Source organism: Hemicordylus capensis, chromosome 1, assembly GCF_027244095.1.
Source record: "Hemicordylus capensis ecotype Gifberg chromosome 1, rHemCap1.1.pri, whole genome shotgun sequence".
NCBI lineage: Eukaryota > Metazoa > Chordata > Lepidosauria > Squamata > Cordylidae > Hemicordylus > Hemicordylus capensis.
The window spans coordinates 308,095,291-308,108,033 of NC_069657.1; the positions used below are offsets into that span (position 1 = coordinate 308,095,291).

General features: G+C 44.8%; 1 protein-coding gene across 4 annotated transcripts in view; it reads left to right on the top strand.

Annotated features, from left to right (window-relative positions):
* The first annotated feature begins 2,087 nt into the window (after positions 1 to 2,087).
* SENP6 (SUMO specific peptidase 6) overlaps positions 2,088 to 12,743 on the top strand; it is a 123,717-nt gene continuing 113,061 nt past the window's right edge. For 2 of the 4 annotated variants that reach the window (XM_053286930.1, XM_053286931.1), the window contains exon 1: positions 2,110 to 3,066. In XM_053286930.1, coding sequence (XP_053142905.1) covers positions 2,991 to 3,066 — 76 coding nt within the window. In that variant the 5' untranslated portion in view covers positions 2,110 to 2,990. Of the gene's footprint in view, positions 3,067 to 12,743 lie in introns of all 4 variants that reach the window. The other 2 variants (XM_053286934.1, XM_053286932.1) reach the window with 2 other exon arrangements.

Below are 12,743 nucleotides of genomic sequence, written 5' to 3' on the forward strand. Positions count from 1 at the left end.
CACTATAGGTGGGAATGCCCATGAAGATAACTTGGAAGCTTTACCTGCTGTTGAATATAGCTGCACATCTTCTCAGCTGTTGGAAGGTATACACATATTCAGCTTGTTCTGCATCAGAAACATAGGTTATCAGTTTGCTTACGAGCCCAATTCAAGCTGTGGGTTTTGACCTTTATAGGCCTGGGACCTTTATGCCTTGATGACTGCATCTGAGTTCACTCATCATTTGAGTTCTAATCCATAGGCCTTGCTCACTGTCCTGTCTTTGCAGCAGGTCATGCCAGTATCAGCTAGATGCAGGACCTTTATGTTTGTGGCCTCTGGCACATCCTTCCTGAAGCAGTTAGGATAGCTACGCTTTTACTAGATTTTCATGAGGCCTTTCTTTTTCAACAAGCCTTTCCATTTGGCAGAGTCTTTTTCTGTGGCTATTTCTAATGTATTTTATTTTTATGAAGTTTTTTTGTCTGGTTGTGTTCATCTCTCTCTCTCAGTAGTGAAAACTGCTTTGAACAATTTTGAAACTGCAAAACCAGAATATTTTAAGCACATTTATTGTGAATGCTTGGTATAATTCATAATACTATTACTATAGTCAATATCACTTATTATGTAAAGGAGTTCTTCTTTTGGCCCACAGTTCTTTTTAACTGTTTATAATAAAAGTGCTTGGTGTGCAAAAGCAGTGAGCTGGCCAGAAATGTAGATGCTCCTAAGGTATAATGTCATGGTCTGAAACACAAGTGGGATAGGGAAGGATTATGGGAGACCTGACCTCTGTAAAAGATACTCCTTACAGGAAATAGATGAGTAAAAAACATTGTGGGGGTACTACAAGTTACCTCCCCAAAGCAGAATAGTCCTGATTAGTCTTTAGCCCAGATGAGTTTGTTGCAGGAAAGTAGAATTGTTACTCCATTGGTTACCTACATTACTCACTCTAAAATCCAATGTTAGACATCATAAGAACGGCCTTGCTGGATCAGGCCTAAGGCCCATCTAGTCCAGCATCCTGTTTCACTTAGTGGCCCACCAGATGCTACTGGAAGCTAACAGGCAAGAGCTGAGGGCATACCCTCTTTCCTGCTGTTACTCCCCTGCAATTAGTATTCAACAGCCTCCTGCTCTTTTTCCAATATTACTTGGAAAAAAGTATATTGGTTTCTATGGTCCTTACTTTAGAAGCAGGGTGTCTAGCATAGGCCTTGTGTAATTTACTACGGTTTACTCTTACTGTGGAGTCACTAAAACTGCTCATGAATAGAGCAAGGGTTTCCAGTTCCTAACTACATCTGTATAACAACTGCTGAATAAATGTAATGTTTTGTAAAAATAAGGAAGGATTGTTGCATCTGACAACTTGATACTATTTATTTGGACCCACCCTAACCCAACAGTAGGTGGCTCAGGGCCATGGGCATCCAGAGGAGCAACAAGAAGGAACAGTCCTCCCCCCCACCACACTCCATGAGCCAGTTCTCACTGAGTTCAATGGGGCACACTCCCAAGAAGAAGGGTATCAGACTACTGGCTTTGCCCCCCTCCCCAAGTCCTACAGACACCCTTGTTCAGGGCAAATAGCCACATCTGAAACAAGAAATAATAAAATATTGATACAAGTTATATTTGTGCTATCAAAAGCCTTCCCCCACCCTCTCCATTTATCTGGAGTCATGAAATAGGTTTCCTGTAAGACTGTAACCTGCCCTGAGCCCACCAAACCATGAAGGAAACAGAATGAGGTGTGTGTGTGTGTGTATACACACACAAAGGGTGGTGTGTACATATGTACATACACATACACACTACATACAGACCTGCCTGAGAAATACATGCACAAGAAAACCTGCCTGTAGTATCATATACAGCTTTTTTAAAAGCTTGAAGGAAGAGCAGATGTGAAAGCTTGTCCAATCATGCATATACTTGTAGAGTTCCAAAGTTATTCACTAACCCACTCTTTTTTTTTAAAAAAAAAATTATGATTACCTCTTTCTCTTTCCCTACAACCTCCAGCACTGAGAGGGATCTGAAGGGGAAAAGAACAACAAATAAACCAAACAAGGGACAGTCACAGCCCACTAACAACAGAGTCCTTACTGCGGCCATTTTAAACATCGGGGGCGTGGGAGGGGGAGATAAAGGTGTTGTATGTTGGCAAATTAGCTACACCTTTCCTGTCTGTGTTCGCGTTGGGGCCGGCCTTCTTTGGGAAGGAAGCAAGCAAAAAAGGAAAAGAAAAAAAAAAAAGCGGAGCAAACGTGCGTTGAACGAGGGCTCTCCTTTTCACCGTCCGGGTGGTTTACAGGAGGAGGAAAAGCACTGGCCGCGCAGCAACGAGAACTTGCCACCGAACCGTGGTGGGGAGAATAGCAGCACCACCCCCACCATAGTCTGCCTCGGTCGGGTCGTTCCCGTTCATTCTTCCTCGCCACCCCCGCCTCCGGGTGGCAGGGAGCATACTAGCGCGGCGGCCGGAAAGAAAAGAAAAGCAGGCTAGCCAGTGGGCCAGGCAGCGAGCGCCACTGCTCCGGCCTTTCCCTCCCTTGCTTCCTTAGAGCCACTCGGAGGGCGGTTGGTGACGCCGCCGGACACAATAAGGAAAGGCGGGTGAGACGAAGGGAGCCGGCACTGCGGTGCTGCTCTTCTATCCCATCCCGCCGCCGCCGCCGCTGTGCAGGCCTCGTTAGGACACTGGACGCTGCTGCTGCTGCTGCTCCTTGTGAGGGGGGTGCTAGGTGGGCTGCTGCGTCCACCTCCCATTGCTTTCTTCGGCCGCCGCCGCCGCCTCCCCGGCCAGTCAGCGCCAAGCCAGCCTCAGTCAAGGTAGGCGAGGAGAAGGGAGAGGCTGCAGGCTTGGCGGCGGAAGACGCAGGCCGAGGGGAAAGGCCTAGTAGTGCCGCCGCGGCTGCGACTCCCCGGCGCCGGGGTCTGGGCCAAAACTCCTCTTCGGCGCGATGGTGTGAGAGCGGAGCTGCAGCTGAGGGAAGATGGCCGGTGGCGGCGGCGGCGTCGGCGGCGTCGGAAGAAGTGCTGGGGGCTCGAGAGAGAGCCTCTTTCTGGATGGTAAGTATGTTTCTTAGGAGTGGGTCTGAGCCTGCAGTTACTTGGGAGTAAGCCCCATTGAAGTCAGTGGGGCTTACATGCGAGGAACCATTCAAAGGATCGTGCTGAAGAGGGGCCGCCAGACTTAACTCCTCTTTGTTGGGATGGGGGGAGATTCGGATCATCATTCGGATTCGGGATGTAGTATGGGGTGCAGGGCTGAAAGGGGAGACAGGCTGCGCTTACCTGTGGTTTTTATCTTGGGGCATGGGCTGGTGAAAAGGTGTGTGTATATGGCGGGGTGGGGGGGGGGGGCGGCTATAGGGGTTTCCGAGGAGGCTGTGTGTGGCGATGGGTGGCTGGCTAAGGTTAATGTTTAGGTAAGGACTGAAGCTAATTGAACTAGACACTTTGGTGTATTGCTGCTCACTATGGTCAGGTTCTGTGGGCAGTGGCCTATCTGCCGCCTCTTTTCTTTTTCCATACATAAGCTTCTCATTTTGAACCTAAAGAAATGTGAAATGCCATTTTGAAGATTTTTGGTAAGGCAGAATAGGCAGGGGTGCTGGAGGGAAATCCTAATATGAGGTGGTTGCTATCCAAGGTTATCAGTTTTTTTAAATATCTGCTGCACCTGGAAAGGTAAAGGAATTATTTAATCAGTTGTGTTTGTAAAAAGGGAAGCTTTGCAGCAAAACTACAGCTACAAGAAGGACACTTGTTTGATTAACTAACTTTAAGTAATTCAGTTTTATTTTAGGTCACAGGTATGCATCCTAAATTTCAAGAAATAAAGCTTCTAGTGAGACATCTAAATATTTGTAGGACAACTTTGCATTTTTGTTCCTCCTCCCCATGAAAGTGAAATATACTTTTTTTCTGAAAAATGTTTTATTAGAAAGATTTTCAAATAAAAGGTTTTATTGGAGCTCAACATTTTTTAAATAGTAGCATGCATGTATATATATCAGATGTATTGCCTCTCAGTAATTATTGGTGGTGATTATGAATATATTATGTTTTAGTGATTCATTCTATAAAATTGGATAACAGATTTCCTTGCTGATACTTCAAAATGTAAGATGAAGAACTGCAACGGAGGACAAGTTCATACATTGTTATTTTTCTGCACAGAGATCTTTGTGTAGTCTCTGGGTTATCATAATGTTAGAAGAGCAGGATGAATGGCCTCTCCCTCTTCCCGCTGCCCTTGTTGGAGTACATAAGTTGGGCAGCATATATTTGTACATTATGTAGAAATATTGTTCACAATTAGTGCATTTTTGAGGGTCGTGATTAACTTATACAAAAAGGTAATGCACGGGCCATCCTTAGAATATAATGCTTTGCATTGGGTGAGCATAGTGCTGTGTCAGAAGATGACACTGCACTATTCATGCAAGCTGAAAGAAAAGGTAAGCTTGATGCATAAATGTAACCACCCACATTAGTGGCTGCTTGAAACACAACTACACATAGGAAGATGCTTGTGTGAATGCTATCTTTGTAGTTGGGGCAATTGATACCACACAGTTGTAAACCTTTCCCCTCCCTAAGAAGACTTGTGATGGTGGGGTGAAAACTTACGTGTGGGGAAGTGCTTCATATACACGTTTGTCATGAAGTGCCGCCCTCATTCAACTTGTTCCAAGTATCATTAGCAAGTATAGTTACATGTGTGAATTAAGAATGTAAGCAAAAGAAGGATCAGATCAAAGGTCCATCTATTTTAGCATCTTGTTTCTGATAGCAGTCGACTAGTTACCTCTAGGAAGCCTAGAAACAAGCATGTAGGCAAACAGCCCCCTCCTGCTGTTACTTCTCAGCAACTAGTATTCAGAGACATACTGCCTCTGAACCTGGAGGCATTATGTAGCTTTCATGACAGGTAGCCATTAATAGACTGGTTCTCTGTGAATTTGTCTAATCCTGTTTTAGAGCCAACTGGGCTAGTTGCCATCTCCCCATCTTGTGGTAGTGAATTCTAGGGATGTGCATGGAATAGGCTTGTTCCCGAAACGTTTCGGAGGCCATTGTAAAGGCCTCAGAAACGTTTCGGGTGTTGGGGGCTGATTCGGCGCCAGTGGGGGTAGAGCTTTAAGGGCGGGGGGGTGTACTCAACCCCCCGCAGCGTTTTCCCCGCCGGCGCTCTCCAAATTTTAAGCCCCTCGGGGCAGCAGTGTTCCTCCCTGCCGCCCCGTTCCCCCCGTCGGCCGGAAGTCCCGAGCACGCGTGTGCCCGCACTTCCTCCAAAACCTTGCAGAAAAACAGAGTGCCGGAGGGAGGAAAGCAGCGGGAGGGGTAAGTACAGCCCCCTGCCCTTAAAGCGAGACACACACCCCCGGCGCCGAACCACCGGGCCATGTTCAAACTGGTCGGAGGCCTCTAAAATGGCCTCCAGACCAGTTTGGGCACATCACTAGTGAATTCTATAAATTAACTATGCTGTGTAAAGAAGTACTTCCACTTGATTGTCTTGAATCTCCTGTTAATCATTTTGATTGAATGAACCCAGGTTCCCATTTCTCCAGACCATGGCACACTCCTCTTGATTGATTACGTGCCGTCAAGTCGGTTTTGACTCTTAGCAACCACATAGATAGATTTTTCTCCAGGATGATCTGTCTTCAACTTGGCCTTTAAAGTTTCTCAGTGGTGCATTCATTGCTGTCGTAATCAAGTCCATCCACCTTGCTGCTGGTCATCCTCTTCTCTTTCCTTCAACTTTTCCCAGCATTATGGACTTCATGCGAGGCTGAAGCTAGGGATGTGCACGGAACCAGACGGGGGTGGTTCGAAGGCGAGGGGCTGCATCTTTAGGGTGATCGAGGGTGTGCTTATCCCTCCCTCTGCTTCCCCCCCGCTGGTGCTCTGTTTTTTAAAAGTCCATTGGGGTGTCAGTGTACCTCCCTGCTGCCCCATTGCCCCCTTTACCAGAAGTATTCAACGTGCCTGTGTGTTGTCCTTCCTGGAATTAATCGCAAGTATCCGACGCGAAAGGTGTGTTGGCCTTTCCTGATAGGTAAAGTGCTTCAGACCCCTAACTATTTTGGTTGCCCCTTTTCTGCACCTTCTCAATCTCTGTAATAATCTTTTTGAAGTGTTGCAACTAGAACTTATTTGAGCTTCTGATGGTTTGCTAGAGGTGTGTTCAATGAATGGCAAGCAGAATAAGGTTACTTATGTCTGAGGTTGCCAGTCCTGTATCGTCAAGCTTAGAAATTATCATTAGCTGTGTCTGCAATAGCTGCTTTATTTCAGAGACAAACTTAACTGTTTCATTCTCCTTGCCCTTACTGAACTTATCTCAGTTCAATAAGTGAACTGAAACTAATTGAACAATGTATTGCTATTTATTTGCAAACCACATGTGCAATCCAACTAGACTGGAAGGGTTTCAGCTTGCTGTTTTACCTGGCAGACTGCAGTCCTTTTTTGCAACTAAATCTGCTGGTGAGGGATAGGCTGCAACCTTCCATGCTGGTAGATCTACATGTGAGGAGGAAGGTACCAGCATGCAGGTTAACCTGGTAGGCTCCACCCTGAATCCTCCTAAGTAATTCTACATGTGCATAAGCACACTGGCTTTCTGTATAAATTGGTAGGATGGCTAGCAAGGAAGTGATCTAGCCTGCTATTTCAAGCAGCTGTCTTGGAGCAGTGTGTCTTGCAGTGTCTGGAGAAGCACTGTGAGGAATTCTTTTTGGGATGGGGTGGTGGTAGTAAAGCATGATTTTCCCTTCAACGGGTTACTGATTTCCCAGATTATAATCTGGATGTGGAGAAAGAATCGGGGGCGGGGGACACTGTGGGAAAAGCAAGGTGTAGACTACTATAACAGTTTTTGGGCATATGCTGGCAAAACCAGTTGCTCTACCGTCCACGAAAGTGACCACAGCAGAAAGATGATAAATAGAACAGCATTTAGAATATATGTGATAACTAGTCAACTTAATTTAGAAAATGGAATGTAACTATCTTACCAAATGCATCTCTTGGGGTATGACAGGCTTCCAGGTGAACTATTATTGTTCATTACATTTATATTGTGCTTTTCCATATGTATGTTGAAGTATGCTAACAGAATCAATGTTGCATAAAAGAAATGGAATAAATCAGTATCAAATGGAAAATTGAGGGCAGGCCTCTCATTTTGCTGTTGAATTTGATTATGTCAAGCGGCTCCAACAGGGGTAGCAAATGAAAGCAGTCAGTCCTTGGCCTTTTCTGCTGCTGTTGACAGTTTGTATTCTGTGTGCCAGCTGCTGGGACATCTTGTATTAATAAGGCTTATTAATGGTATGTTGAGCTTGCATATCTGCAGCTTCTAGGAAGAGTGGACATCCTTTAGCTAAGAATTCATTCTAATATTTAATTTGATTCATTGCAGGACATCAGTGAATAGCAACTTGTGCAGTTTTGCCAGCTACATATAAGTGGCTAATTTGCCAGCTACAATTTATGGAGAGGAGGCTATGGAGAGGAGAGCTGGTCTTGCGGTAGCAAACATGACTTGTCCCCTTAGCTAAGCAGGGTCTGCCCTGGCTGCATATGAATGGGAGACTAGAAGTGTGAGCACTGTAAGATATTCCCTTTCTGAGAAGAGCAGAAGCTTTCAAGTTCCCTCCCTGGCTTCTCCAAGATAGGGCTGAGAGAGATTCCTGCCTGCAACCTTGGAGAAGTTGCTGCCTGTCTGTGAAGACAATACTGAGCTAGATAGACCAATAGTCTGACTCAGTATATGGCAGCTTCCTATGTTCCTATGGTTTAGACTAGTTGTTGAAGATTACAGCATTCATCCTAGCGGTTTATGAACTAATTCTGATTGTGGACATTAAGTACTTTATGTGGTAGTCTGTCACAGGAAGCTGGGCCACTCATTGTCAAGATTGTTGGTCATATTTTGCTCTCAATGAATACTGTTTTTTGCCGCTTGGAATGAACAGCAACGCGGCTTAAAGTAGTGGATTTTGGACACAGAGTTGGGGTTTTTGACCATTGGAAAGAACACACTCATTTTTAGGGGATATTTTAATCTTTTTTTGTAGGCTATCTTTAGTTATCTTTTATCTTATGGAGCACATACTGTTGCTTTATTAGTCCTTGGATATTTTAATAATCACTGATGTTTTCTAAAATTCAGTAGTTTTAAATCAAATTCCAGAAACACAGCACTTTCAAATGCAAAGGGCTTATTGATCCTGTAACATAGAATCGTGAGCCATTGTGCATGTAGTCATATCCATTCTCCCAATGTTTCACAACAATCTAGTGTGATGAAGAAATAAATTGTAGGATGGGGCTATGCAAATAGGACCACCAAGTTCAGGAAGCAAGTTTTTACCCACTTCTGTGCCTGATGTCCCCAAGTGCCTCTCTTTTTCCACAGGAATGAATGGTGGCTGTTTATTATACTGAGAGAAGTATAGTTCTGTGAGTCAAGCCAGTGTTGTAGAGGGGGCAAAATGTGCCTAACATTGGGTGGTCAGTCACATCTGAGTCAGATGATCTGACAAGGATGCTATCTGCAAGAATAATGCCCCTCTTGAAGGTGGCTTCAGGGGTAATATGTATTTAATATTTCTTACATCCCAACCAGGAGCTGGGTTCTGCACAGTTTCCTCCCTTCTTCCTCCTTAATGAAAATTCCCCCGCCCCCATACACAGCTTGGAGGCTGTGTTCACTCTGGGGGAACACTAAGCATGGCTATGCTTGGATAAGTGATGCAGGTCTCTACGCCTTGCACCTTCCTCTGCCTGAGGTAACAGCCTTGGTGATAGATGTGAGAGTGGGGAAACGATGAATTCTGCATCTCTCATCTGTCAAATTGGATAGGTTTTTAACTTGCACAGAGTAATATGTACTGTCCTTATAGACTTGATAATGTGTAAAAGGAAACCCACAACTCTAAAATATTTTGGATAGTAGGATTTGTAGATTTCATAATTTAAAAAAATACAGACCATATTTTATCACATTTTTTCCCTGTCTTTGTGCCTGTTAGTGCCTTAGCAACCATTTCACATTTTGGAAACCTGCCTCCTGCTTTGAGAAACATGGCTGTAATAGCAGTTCTGTTGCAGAGCAGCATTCTCATTTTGAACTAAAAGCAGTTTGCAGATTGCCAAGGAAGAAAACATTTTTTTAAAGTTTCCCCTTCAAATATATTCAGATTTACATGAAAAGATTTGCTCTGGTCTCCGTTTTGCTGCTGCTGCAGGTGGGACATTGAATGGAGAGGAAATTAACCCAATCCATTGTGTGTGGAGTGCGGGGCACACCTGATAACCTGCCTTGCAGGACTCCCAAACCCATCTCAGCGGTTAGTATCATGGACCCCAAGAAATAAGTAAGTGTGTGTGTGTAGGGGAGGCTAGAGCAGGAGGTAGAACCTGGTTCCCGATATGTTTGTGTTCATGTGGGGGGATTATTTATACACACAATTTTGCGTTGCATACTGAATGGAAAGTGAACTTAAGCCTTGTCAATGTGAGCTTCTATAAATGGAGAAAAAGATTTAAGACTAACCAGATGTTCTATCCTAAAAAGATGATATACTTTAAGATCCCCGATGCAGAATCTCCATGGAAAGATTAATTCTGCAATTATTTTATTTAAAGAGTTTAATCTTTTTTCTGAAATCTACACACAAAACAACTTGGAATAAAACAAAGCAAAATCTAAAAGTAACAGCAATGACATATCCGCAGTGGTAGAACATCTCTCATAAATTCCTCAGCAGCATATAATTGCCTCAGATCAAATATCTTATGGAAAGCCAGGTCTTCCTTCACGTGTTGAAAGTAAAGGAGTGGGTATATGGGTCTCAAATAGGAGTTCCAAAGTATTGGAGCCATCACAGAAAAGGCCCTTCTCTTGGTGGTTGCCTGTCTTACTTCTGAAGGCAACATCACCCAGAGCAGGGTGTTAGATATAGAACATAGTGTGCAGAGAGGGATATCTGTGTGAAGGTGGTCCTTTAAATACCCTGGTCTCAAGCAAATTAAAGCAGTGGTTAGGACCAAGCATTAATTGGACTTGAAAAAAATAGGTAGCCAGTGCAGATCTCACAGGGTCAGGGTTCATATGTTCATATGTTCCTGACGAGCTGTCCCAGCTAAAAGAGAGGCTACAGCTTTCTCTCTCAGTTAAAGCACTCTTCAGTGGCAGCCTCATGCAGAGCACAGTAATCCAATCTGGAGATGACAAGAGGATGGACTGTGACTAGGTCAAACCTCACTGGGAATGTTAAAACAGTTAAACTAGCTGAGACTGGTAAAAGGTACTACTAGTCAATATTGCTACTTGAGCTTCCAAAAGGAGACCCAAAACAAAGAGTACACTCAGACTCCTCTTTCAGGGATGAAATTACCCTGTCCAGGAGCTATTGATTAATGGGAATAGACATCTGTAGCTAAAGAACTGGCTGACTCTTAACTGTACATGGATTTTTCATTTCATACAATAACACAATAACCAGCATATTCCAATCAGTTACAGAACAGAACCGGTAAGTCTCAAAGGTTCTACACAGGACAATATCAAAGAATATCACAGAGAGGAAGTACTACAACCAAGAAGATAAGCACTAGGAATGTGCACGGAACTGTGGCGGGGCAGTTTGATTCCAGTAGGGGTGCCGCTTTAAGGGTGGGGGAGGGTGTACTTACCCCTCCCGCCGCTTCCCCCCCCACCGGTGCTCGTTGCCGGTAAAAACCTTCGCGGCGGCAGCATACCTCACTTCTTCGACCAGAAGTGGCTAGAAATACTGGGTGCTCATGCACCCGTCACGTGCGCCTGTGTGCATGTTGGATGGGTGCACTCAATGGGTGCATGTGCATCCTGTACCTCTGGCCACTTTTGGGCGAGGAGGAGGAAGGGGTGGCATGGAGGTACGCTGCCACCCCGAAGGTTTTTACCAGCAATGAGTGCCGGTGGGGGGAGGGAGGTGGGAGGGATAAGTGTACCCTCTCCCGCCCTTAAAGCGGCACTCCTGTGGGTGTTGAACTTTGAACCCCCAACCCCCCCCCCCTTGGTGTTTGAACCTGTTCAGAGGCCATTAAAAGGGCCTCTGATCAGGTTAGTGCACATCCCTAATAAGCACCCGCATTCCTGCGATGATGACCTGGCTGGCTATTTTAAATCGACCTTTAAAAAAAAGTTTTCATCGACCCCACCACCCTGCTTTTGACCCTCTTTGCCTGCTTATGGCCATGTTGGGCCCAGTGGTTCAATGACAGTAGAAACCACAACTAACAGAATTCCTTTCAGGTTCCAAACTGTAGTTTTAGTAATGTTAATCCCTTTGGTTGCCCTCCCTTGTCTGCTCAATTCATTCTGATTGTGCATGGACCCTTTTGACAGTTAAACCTTTGATTAGTTGTGCTACTACTGCTGCTACTTTCGCCTTATCACCTGCTTTCTTAAATTCTGTCTCCTCCATTCATTGTTTCATGAAGTTCTCCTTTTCAGGCCACTGCCTACTTGGTCCACCCTCCTCTATCCATCTGCTATCTTGACAAACCACCTCTCCCCACTCCCAGCTCATCCTATTTTTAAGCACTGTCAGATTTCTTCAGAACCTGATGTGCTCTCTCATTTTGCCTCCATTCTTTTCCCCTCAAGCCTCATTATCTACCACTTTTCCATTATATTTATCTTTTTCAGTCTATTACCTACTCTGTACCCTTCTTTAGCCTTCTCCAAAGGTTCACAACTTCTGGCTACTCTCTGGTAGTCAAGTCAAACTTCATGATTGTTGGGACTGTGCCCTTTGCATACAGCTCAGGCATATGCACCTCTGCTTGGAAGTAAATCCCACTGAGTGCGATGGGTTACTCCCAGGTACATAGACGTGTAGCCTGGGCTGTGAGTATGGTTTCAGAAACGGAAATATATTGGTGTATTGGAAACATTGTTTTTGTGGTAAATTGTAATAAAAATGTACAAGGTAAAGTAAAGTGTGCCGTCAAGTTGATTTCAACTCCTGGCACACACAGAGCCCTGTGGTTTTCTTAGGTAGAATACAGGAGGGGTTTATCATTGCCTCCTCCCATGCAGTATGAGATTATGCCTTTCCGCATCTTCCTATATCTCTGCTGCCTGATATAGTACCAGCAGGAATTAGAACCGGCTACTTTCAGCTTGTTAGTCAAGCAATTCCCCACTGTGCCACCACAAATCCGCTTGCCTGAGGTGAGCCCTTTGGTGAGTGGGACATCCATCATCACATGGATCTCCTACACAGAGATCTTGCCTCCTGTCATTCAACAAGGTAAGAAACAGCAGAGTTCACTTCTGAGCAGTGGGAGAGGCTCCTGTTGTCTCTTACCATCTCCATACCCAGTGCAAATGAGAGAAGACCCACTTGTCTGCATGTGTGCATGAGAACTTGGGGGAAGAGAGAGGATTGATGGTGACCCCACATATTGACGTGCTGGTGAGCCAAGCCAGCATTTGTTAACTTGACTCGCCATCCAGCATGGGTTACCTTGCTGAAGATAAGCAGTTCAGCTGGTATTATCAAATAGGACTAGCATCAGAGATGGAAGTATAGACTTCTGTGGAAGAGGATTCTATACCTGAGTCTGCTTGCCAGCTGCTCTTCAATAGTTCAGCTGCTCTTCAATAATTAGATCCACCTTTTAATACATGTTTGAAAGTGAGGCTACCGCCACAGTTTCCTAGGACAGAGATT